The 10,576-nt window shown below is 38.7% G+C and overlaps 3 protein-coding genes across 4 annotated transcripts; 2 read left to right on the plus strand and 1 right to left on the minus strand.

Annotated features, from left to right (window-relative positions):
• Positions 1 to 789: 789 nt before the first annotated feature.
• Positions 790 to 3,426, minus strand: LOC127252262 (protein trichome birefringence-like 28). 2 transcript variants are annotated; one of them, XM_051276382.1, is made up of 5 exons: positions 2,747 to 3,426; positions 2,492 to 2,663; positions 2,000 to 2,253; positions 1,714 to 1,893; positions 790 to 1,558 (listed from the first exon to the last, which is right to left on the minus strand). In XM_051276382.1, exons 1-5 carry the CDS (start codon positions 3,184 to 3,186, stop codon positions 1,165 to 1,167), a joined length of 1,440 nt encoding a protein of 479 aa, XP_051132339.1. In that variant the 5' UTR covers positions 3,187 to 3,426; the 3' UTR covers positions 790 to 1,164. The 2 variants fall into 2 exon arrangements, with proteins under 2 accessions (XP_051132339.1, XP_051132340.1); XM_051276383.1 differs by having other exon boundaries at positions 2,000 to 2,202; positions 2,747 to 3,422.
• A 1,437-nt stretch (positions 3,427 to 4,863) lies between these two features.
• LOC127251581 (protein NODULATION SIGNALING PATHWAY 2-like) lies at positions 4,864 to 6,432 on the plus strand. The gene has a single exon (XM_051275319.1). The coding sequence runs from the start codon at positions 4,864 to 4,866 to the stop codon at positions 6,430 to 6,432; it is 1,569 nt and encodes a 522-aa protein (XP_051131276.1).
• Positions 6,433 to 6,995: 563 nt separating this feature from the next.
• Positions 6,996 to 9,605, plus strand: LOC127251985 (40S ribosomal protein S4-1). Its single transcript, XM_051275971.1, has 5 exons — positions 6,996 to 7,108; positions 7,741 to 7,818; positions 7,972 to 8,152; positions 8,425 to 8,522; positions 8,850 to 9,605. The coding sequence occupies exons 1-5, from the start codon at positions 7,106 to 7,108 to the stop codon at positions 9,279 to 9,281; spliced, it is 792 nt and encodes a 263-aa protein (XP_051131928.1). The 5' UTR covers positions 6,996 to 7,105; the 3' UTR covers positions 9,282 to 9,605.
• The last annotated feature ends 971 nt before the right edge of the window (positions 9,606 to 10,576 follow it).

Genomic DNA, 10,576 nt, shown 5'->3' on the forward strand with positions numbered 1-10,576 from the left:
TGTTTGGTGCACTTTGTCTCTGTATATATTAATTAAAGTTTAATTGTGGTCATAAATGCAGATTAAGATCTCCAATTAAACTTATTACTTGTTTGCGCCTGTATTTTTAGAGAAGTCTTTGTTCCAATAAAATTTGAACCATTCTAGAGATTGTAAATTCATTGCTTTTTATTTACCACTTTTCATACATATCATTTGGATACTAATCAATGATAATAATAATAATAATAGAAAACGAGAAGAGATGAATAATTTGCAAATTCCCCTATTCAGGGACATTTTAGACCTTTTATTGCCTTGAGCACTGCAGGTGAAGTTTCTTGATCTTGTATTTTTGTGTAATACTACTTTTGGGATAGTCATAGTGACAGATGAAAAATCATACTATTATTATAGCATAGTGGGGAATAATATAAAGAATATATTTTGTTGATAATTATCTAATTATATATATATATATGTATATTGTATTCACGTCAAAGGTATATCTTGTATCATTTTCAATGTCTATTTGGCCCCCACTTAATGTTAACATTTCACCTATCTTATATATTAATACTCAAATTTCTTATGCCACTCAATATAGTCGACATTATATTCACAAATAACCCCACTTTAATTACAATGAGATTTGTGCGTAATTGTCATCATTTTCTTCAATAAGTATTTTCCCTGACTCTGTTATATATACATAAGTTCTCATCCCCACTTAATAATTTCAAGTTAAATTAATATAAAAGTTCATGAAAATAATAAAGAAAAAATTATTTAGTATTACATTCGTCCCAATAATTTTGCATGTTTTTGGTTTGGCATTAATAAATATATTTATACAGAAGTTTAAGAATATTACAAATCAAAAATAATTTTATATGTTTTTTTTTAAAAAAATGGATATATGATTATTCTCGTATGTCAGCGGAACTAATTGTGGACAAGACGCAAGACAGCACAACCTAATACATGGGCCAAGTTTTGAGCCCAAGATCAACCTAAGCCCATTAAACTAAAATGAATTAAGCCTAAACCAAGCTGTTTATCAGACCCAATAGTAGCCAAGTGATTAAAGCCCAAACCCAATTACTAAAGTATGAAAGTTTCGACATTAATAGTTAATGTGGGTGTATGTATTGGGAAGTGCAGGGTATATATGGATTGAATGATTCAAGAGGAGCAGTTGGCATTGGCATTGGCAATGATGTGAGCGTAGAGCAGTTGATTCCAGGTGTCGGGGAGTCCTGGGACGCACCAGTGCAGGCAATCCGCGTAGGTTGCAGGATCAGCCTTTTGTTCCGGCGTCAGGAGCTTTCCTTGCCGGATTGTATATACCGACGTGTGCGCATCCTTTCTGTACTCAGACAGCGTCGTGATATCGATCAACCTCACCGGGATTCTTGTGGCATTGATCACCCTCCTCGTGATTTCCAGGAGCCGCCTGTCAGTGCCCATGTTCAGGCTCAGGCTCAGACTTGCATTTGAGTTTGAGTTTGACATTGAGATGATGGGGACAGTCTCCAGGGCACACCCCATCCCCTTTGGACCATTCCAGTTTGAGCTCCTATTGGCACATCAAGACAATACCAACCGTGTCTAGCTATACGCACGTACTTACTTTAATCAATTTTAAAACTTGTAGTATATATAAATTAATTAAGGTTAATTAACTGTACTACTGACAACTTCAGTTCGTTAATTAATTAATGAAGTACGTACTCCTGATGAACTGGAGACATGGTGACGAAGAAGGACGATGTGCGATTGTGGTCGATGTTATGCTTTACCCAATTTGCCCACGTTGTCATTACTCTTTCATATGCTGTGACACGTTCGAGTTCGTCGAATTCTGCTGCTGCTGCTGCTGATCCATGATCAGCCAGCGGCCCTCCTCCTCGTCTGCTCCATATACCACCATAATTATTAATTAGATTAATCAATCAAATCAATATATAATAATAATAATAATAATTAATAATGAAAGTGTATGTGTATGCGTATGTACAAGACTTTAATGGTGCGGCGATTCATCCACCAAATGTAGGTGTTGAAGACGAGGAAATCCGCAGGCTTCCAGTGGAGGCCGTGGTTGGAGATTGAGTCCGGCGCAATGATTCGGTGGGCGATGGCGGAGTGATTTCGTGGGTCATCCGAATTTGATTCTACCAGAAAAGGGGCCCAGTAGAACTCAACTGTCGCATTGTACTCCTGCAATTTGATGAACAACGAAAGGATTGTTTGTGGCTGCCTGCAAAAGGACTGGGACGGGACGGGACGGGACCGGCCTCTAATTATGTATGAAGGAGGTGGATTAATTAAGTTGGGGTACATGAAAGAAATTCTCCCCATGGCTGATTTTGACTTGAAAAAACAAAAATGATGGATATGACTGAGTCTACCGACACTTGGATGGATCCCATTGCAATCACATACATGTTTAGCATAGCCCAAAAGTACAAGTATTTGGTAGTTAAAGAGTAGGTTGGTATATATTTACCTGGAGAGAGAAAACGGAAAGTGGGGCCCCGACCCTCCAGGAAGCTTTGTGCGGAGCGACGGCGGATTGGAGCAAACAGACCATTGACTCCCACTGGTTCCGGTTCAGTGAATCCCCCACAAACATCATCCTCTTCCCCCTCAGCTTCTCCAGCAGGACTCTTGCTTTAAACCTAGCTACCGTAAGTATTTATTCACTTCTGTTTAAGTTGCGGGCCGGGTATTGATCATTCAGTAACACTACTACTTAACTTACCTGGGCAAAGAACATTGATGGGGCTGCCATCTCCATTTCTGATACATGGTGTCCTTTCTCCCATTTCGGATACACGTCACCTGAGCTGTCAGAAACCTGCAGTCTTCTTCCTTGTACAACGGCCTCGTCACATCGTCGAACACCCATCTTCCCTTGGACAAGTCACACCCCAACGCAACCCCTTCTTCTTCTACTTCTACTTCTCCATTTTTGACAACTGTGGGGTTGGGGTGGGTGCTTGAGCGTCCTCCAACTCCAATAATATGGAGATATTCAGGAGGCCACCTGAGAGTGATTCTGGCTGTGAAAGTTATGTCTTTGATCAGGATCAAGACAGCAGCCATGACTGAAATTAGCGTGATGATGGTGATTGAGGGGGAAGCAGCCGCGTTACATTTTCTAATCACTCTGTAACAATCTCTCCCTCCTTGACATGTCATGTTAATTAGAAACCTGAAGATCAAGATCAAGATCAAGATGAAACAGAAGAAAACAAGATCAAAGAAGTTGACACTACCGACTACCGACAGATTAGTGGAGCATTGAAGTGTTTTATTGCTACTCCATGTGGAGAGGTATTAGGATTACCACTGACCACTCTACACATTCCATGGATTTGGGATTGGAGCTAGGTATTAGCATTGAATTTTTGTTCAATTATTTTAGTTATTTTTAAATTTGTGTCGGTGGTGGTGGACGGCAAGTCCCATTCCCATATTAACGTCCCCTGTAATTTTCAGTTTTTGGGAGACTTTTTTAAAAATTTCAATAACGCACAAAAAAGTCCAAGAGTATTGGGTAAATAGAGACTATGAATCATTTGGATCATGTGATTAGAGAAATCTGGTCCATCAAACAAACAAAGCCCATCTTTACTTGTACTACAGCAGACCAAACATATTAATATAAAGGCATTGGTATTCTATAGTTATAAAAAACAGGCCCATAATAATAATAAAGGCTCAGGCTCAGGCTCAGCAGGGCTTTATTTATATTATATACACTTTCTTTTGGACGAAACTGTTGTCTCGGTACGGTCATGAAGTTAAGTTGTCCACAATTAAAATAGATGTGTGTATCGGTGTCGCGATGGATACGAAACATTTTGGGTTGTGCAACTGATTGGATTTATGCAAGTTTTCCTTCGCCAAAAAAAGCCTTAATTGGGATTCCCTGTCACCTCATTACTGCCACTTCATTCTCAACTCTTTTCAATGCTCACCTCGTATGGAATGGCCGGGAGTCCAGGTCCCCTGATCTGCATGGATCGACGCCTTTCATTCAGTGGGTATCTTACAAGTCACAACAGTTCCCAGAAATTCATGCAAGGGCAGGGGATATATGTGTTTGGATTGTATTGCAATTGCACGCACTCACCCTCGTAAGAAATGATTAAACACATCACATCACACCACATCACATCAATAGACGATTTACCTATTAAATTATCCTGTATGATCATCATCAATGCACTTGGAAGTTGTCTTACATACATATGTAAGTTAGTTGACACGGGATGGGAGGTTGGGAGTCCGGCCAACAAAGGTATAATGGAAAAAATTGAAGTAGGAGATGCAAATTAATTAGTAAATGATTATCTCTTTGGCTTGTATTCTATCTGTATTTGTATTTGTATTTTGTTAGGATGATGATCAATTGATTAATTACTGAAGTATTGCTGCAAGCTTCTCTATTAAAGAAAGCTGCCATGGTTGGGAAGTAATTTGTGTGTGTCGGTATGTGACCTAACTTTTCGGTGAACCTAAACCTCTGGGACCCATATGGACTGCTAATTGCAAGCCATGGCCTGTAGAGGAAAGAGATTTGTATCATACTTATATATTTAATTCAATATTTTATGGTTTGAATTATATACCAATACTCAAGGCTTCATGGTAAACATCCAAGAAGTTTGCAGCAAAAGAGGACTTCTGTGGGAACTTTACAATATATTATTTTTATATGCGTGTGACCGACTGTGTTGTCTTTCCTCGTGATATTCTTTTATTTTTTGTGTCAACATCAATTGCCACAGCTTAGTGATATATATATAATGGGTGGATGATAGATAGTTAGATACCTTTGATCCCGGCAGAAGAAAAATAATAGCAAGAAAAATGATTGAACCAGAGCTGCTTCTTCCTAGTTCATGGCAACCCAGCTTCATTACCACACCCTCACCATCACAATTTGAATATGGTGATCAAGTAATGGAATTTTGTGACTTTCCTTGTTCCTTCCCTTCCCCGGAGGCGGAGTCCTCTGTGGTTTCTTCAAGCTCTGATGTCCCAACCATGTTCCCTGACGAGTTTCTGGATCTCGACAATTGGGTAGATGGAGTTCAAATGTGCTCGCCCATAGATACAGCTACTCCGAGTGAAAAAATGGAGGAGGATATCTATGAATGGGTAAATGGAAATGATAGGACAGCAGAAGGAAATTGTTCGTCTCTGCTGACCACTGACACTGTGAGTAACGAAGGGAGCCCTTGTGTTTCTGTAGAATGTAACCATAATCCCTGGGAGTATTCTCTCACTGGCATGGAGAAGATGAAGATGGATGAGCAATTGAGTCTGATTCATCTGCTCAAGGCGTATGGTGAGGCTATGGAGAATGGGGAGGAGGAGCTGGCGGAGGTGATTGTGAAGTCTATAAACGAGAAAAGCAGTCCTGTGGGCAACACCATGGAACGCCTTGCGTACAACCTGTTTCAGTCCAGAGATCACCAAGGAGAATATTTGAGGCTGGAATCAAGCAAGAATTTCTTACCAGCATTCAAGGTGTTGTGTCAGAGTCTCCCCAACTCCCAGTTCGCTCATTTCACAGCTACCACTGCTATCCTCAAATCAATGCCACACGATGTAGAAAAAATACGCATAATAGATTTCCATCTCGGGGAGGGGATTCAGTGGCCTCCATTGATTGAGGCCCTGAGCAGGAAACGTAAGCAAGTGTGGATCACATCGGTTAGGCCAGAAGAGGGATGCATCTATTCTTGCTGGAACTATGAGGATACGATGAAACGCCTCATGTCTCATGCGAGACAGTACGGTGTGAAGCTGCAGATGGAGGAGAAAAGCATTGGGGAGATTTCTAGTGAACTGATGAGGGAGGGAACAGGAGGCAGAGGAGAGTGGGTGGTGTTCAACTGCATGTTGGGACTTCCCCACATGGGTGGGAGGAGGAGAACAAGAACTAGAATAGAGTTTCTCAAGGTAGCCAGGGGAGTGTTACAGAGATGTGATGGAATTGTGGTTCTCGGGGATGGAGAAGCTGGGGAGAGTTTGAATGATGGGTCAAGTTACTCCTTATACTTTGATCATCTCTTAAGACACTACCGGGCTATCTTTGAATCGTTGGAGAAGAATTTCCCTGTTTATCTTGTAGAGGCAAGAACAGCTATGGAAAATCTTTTTCTGTCACCCCTAATGTGCCCCAAAGTTTGGTTCCAGGAGTGGAAGGAGATGAAAGATTATAGTCTTCTATCAGAGATGGAGGACTCAGGGATGGAAGGTGTGAAGCACAGCCAAGAAAGTTTGGCTGTAGCTAAGCTGATGGTGGATGGAGGAGATAGTTCATACAATGTGAAGATTGGAAGCAAGATGATGGTCTTGCTGTGGAAGGAGACACCCCTGGTGAGGGTTTCTACTTGGGGTGTGAAAGAAGACATGTCAAAGTACATATGATATGGATGGCACAAATGTAAAAGGGGTGGGTGTTGTGTTAATTTCTGTAAAAAGGGAGTCATACTGTTGATACCATTGCAAAAAACATGTACAGAGGATAATTCAAGAAATTAAATGGAGTCATCAGAAAAAAAAAAAAATGATCACTTAGTAAAAAACTACTGAAAATATTTGGTGGTATTAGTCATATCTGATGGGTGGCAATTGCAAACCTGTAATAACAGCAGCAAAATTGTTAAAAGGATAGATGAATGGAATCGCTGTTGTGATCTAGAAAGCAGAATCAAATTTTCATTGAAGAATGTTGATTTGGTGTGTGTTTTTTTTTTTTAATATCTATAGAAAAAAACATTAAATATAGTATTTATATGTAAAATATATAATTATTAAATATAATGCGTATTAAAAAAATACATTAGTAAATATTATTAAGGGAAAAAACAAAAACAAGTGAACAAAACATTTTTTTCCATGCGTTGGTATTAAATATATACCCCTTATGCCATCTTATTGGGCCTGGGCTTGCTATAAATTAAGCCCGAAAGTATCTCTAAATCATAAACCCTTTGCCCCACTGCCACATATATATCGCGTTTAGGGTTATCATTCTGTTTACTTGAGTACTGGGGCAGCGAGGGAGACAAGCGCCGCGGTTCCTACTTTCGTCGGCAAGATGGTAAGCAATTCTTCGTGTAGTTCTTATTTGTAGATCTCTGAGAAACATTACAATGTTTTTGAAGAATGATGTTTCCTGGTTGTTCTCATGGGCTGCGAATAATCGGTATTGCTTTTTAGGTGTTTCTTCTTATTTGCTTGTGGATTTAGTGTTTGTATGTGCGGATGTTCTACCTTGCTAGCTGAAATATCGATTCTTTCTGAGCCTGCTTGTATGTTTTTGGAACTTGTTTTTTATTTGTAATTTGGATTATTTTATTTTATGTTTAATTTCTGCAACCTGTTCGTATCATTCCAAGGAGGATAAAAAATCGTACCAATTTCTTAACAGATTTGTTCATGATTGGAATTTGGCTTCAGTGGAAGCTAGCTGTTCTTATCTTTCTCCAACATGAAAAAAATTGCACTCGGACGTTCTCTTAAATTTATCGTTCGTTACGACATAAATCCATAGTCATGCTCTGAGACATCATTCTTACGTGAATCCGTTGGACGCATAGCTTTCTAATGTTTTTCCTAGGGAATCTGCAATATTATAGTTTGTACAACAAAAATATCTTGTGGTGGGATTTATACATTGTTCGGAGAATACTTATGGATGGCTATTGATATTTGTCTTTGAATTTGCCACAGGCTCGTGGTCTGAAGAAGCACTTGAAGAGGCTCAATGCTCCGAAGCATTGGATGCTGGATAAGCTTGGTGGTGCTTTTGTGAGTATGATTTGTTTTGTTTTGTTCTGTTCTGCTTTTTCTTCCTTATCCTTACCTATCTGTCTTTCTGTTCTTGTGTTAGTCTGCATCTTGATGGTATCTAATCTAAGGGTGTCACGATGTTTCCATTATGTTTAATACTTTGATCTGCAGGCGCCGAAACCATCATCTGGACCCCACAAGTCCAGGGAATGCTTGCCTCTAATTCTGATTCTGCGTAATAGGCTGAAATATGCCCTGGATTACAGGGAAGTCATTGCTATTTTGATGCAAAGGCATGTTCTTGTTGACGGCAAGGTCAGGACTGATAAGACTTATCCTGCTGGTTTTATGGGTATGTTTATCTGCTTTACGTAATTTTAAGTTGGATAGTAGTGCTCAGTGATTATTCCTTGTATGTAGAATTATGAAACCACGGGCCCTATACATGCTTATACTTAATGTTTTGCAATGCTTAATAATATTTTCACCTATACTATTTTGATCACATTAGTTATTCTCAACACTTTTCACTCAACAAGTTTTGGATCTCTCTTATGCTGTTTAAATTTTCTTCCCTCTTAATCGTACTTGCTAATATGATGTATGCCTCTTAATTTGTTCTAGATGTTGTCTCTATCCCCAAGACCAACGAAAATTTCCGTCTCCTCTATGACACCAAGGGTCGTTTTAGGCTCCACTCTATCAGGGATGAGGAAGCTAAGGTTTGTATTTCTACACCTTATTCTTTGGTGAGGTTTTATTTATGATGGATATTTTACCCTCAGAGATATATCAGCATCTGGTTTATTGAACAATTGTTGGTTAATGACTTTAGTGAACTTGATGAAGCGTATTATTGTACATCAGGTTTTTTCCCCTTATTTTTTCTGTACCTTGATGTTTTATTGTGTTGCCTAGTAGCTGGATTTAAATGTTTATATTATCCTTATTTTATTGGTCCTTTGAATTCCTGAATGTGGTATGTTATGCTACTTTTTTTAAATTCTTTTTGTTAAGGCCTTAATACTCATGTTGTCATGAAAATGCAGTTTAAGCTGTGCAAGGTCCGGTCAGTGCAGTTTGGGCAAAAAGGTATCCCTTACCTTAACACATATGATGGCAGGACCATTCGCTATCCTGATCCTCTGATCAAGGCAAACGACACCATCAAATTTGACCTAGAGAGTGGCAAAATTGTTGACTTCATAAAGTTTGATGTGGGAAATGTGGTTATGGTGACTGGTGGTAGGAACAGGGGAAGGGTTGGAGTGATCAAGAATCGAGAGAAGCATAAGGGAAGCTTTGAAACCATTCACGTTCAGGATGCTACTGGGCATGAATTTGCTACTCGATTGGGGAATGTGTTCATAATTGGCAAGGGTACAAAACCCTGGGTGTCCCTTCCAAAGGGCAAAGGTATCAAGTTGTCCATCATTGAGGAGGCCAGGAAGAGGCTTTCCGCCCAGGCTTCCACTGCCTAGGCTATTTGAAGTTTTGACGTTATTAAATTTTCTTGGGCACTTGATTTAGTATGTGTGGGGATAGTATAATTTTATGTTTGTATGAGCTTTTGGTATTACATTGGAATTTTATATTTAAAGATGCATGGCTTTGATTGACAGAATAATAGTAGGATGTTTTCTTACCTACCTGCTCCAACGGGAGTTTTTAGGTCACTCTCTATGAAATCTGTCATATGCGGGTAAGGTTACCTGCTCTCCACTCTCTAAGGATGGTGGATAGGGGATTTTCCTTTGTATTTTTATTACCATGATTTATTTTATCTTAAATATGCATACTCTTGATGGTATTTGTTGTTAACTGAAATACTGCAGATATCTAAGTACAACATACCATACATACATACATGTTTAGGATTCAGAAACCAAGTATGATTTTTTATTTTTTGAGTTGAAGTGAAGCAAGCTGCAGTTACGATGGAATTAGCTCCTGATTACGTAGGTTTCTTTCTGTGTAAGGTTGGTTTATCTGTTGATTTCCAATCCATTGCAATAGATTATTACAGTGAGGTAGAGGTAGAGGTAGAGGTAGAGGTAGTACTAGCGCTTTGGAGTTTGGAGACTACTATAGTAATTAATATATTTGTGAAAGGAAAAAAAAGAGAGAAGACAAAACGACAGTATGTTGATAGATAGATAGGGCAATGGGGGGCTGAACTCCCATATCCTCTCCAATATGTCGCAATAAAACATAATATAAAATAATACAGTTATGAATGTATTGTACATTTCAACTTTGATATATTACAGTCCCCAAGGGCCATGTATAATAATAAAAATAATATGCATACGCAACTGAAATAAGAAAACTCTGGAACTATATATTTTAATGTACATATGGTTTTGTGAGCAATTAGATTAATAAATTAGTAAGTAGAAAATGCATTTCTTGTCATGCCTAATAAGTTCTCAGCTAGTTAGCTAGGATATTAGCCAGCCAGCCCCTGTGGCTTGGAGACGAGCGAGGAATCCTTCCTAGCTCAGCTCGACTTTAATTTGTTTATCTACTTCAAAATTATTAAAATATAAAGTAATTTAAATTAAATACAAATTAAGGTTACTCCATATACATATATATATATATATATTACTGAATGATTGATGGTACATCCACTCAGATATTTTTAACTAGTAGTACTTAACAGATATGCAGGTGATCGCAATTATTTAATTAATCAACCAATCCTGAGTCCAATATACATCCCTCCCATATGATATATAAGTGGCAGAATAAAGTTGATTAATAGAGTACTGCT

Source organism: Andrographis paniculata, unplaced genomic scaffold (assembly GCF_009805555.1).
Source record: "Andrographis paniculata isolate CXL003 unplaced genomic scaffold, ASM980555v1 Contig45END, whole genome shotgun sequence".
In the NCBI taxonomy this organism is placed as follows: domain Eukaryota; kingdom Viridiplantae; phylum Streptophyta; class Magnoliopsida; order Lamiales; family Acanthaceae; genus Andrographis; species Andrographis paniculata.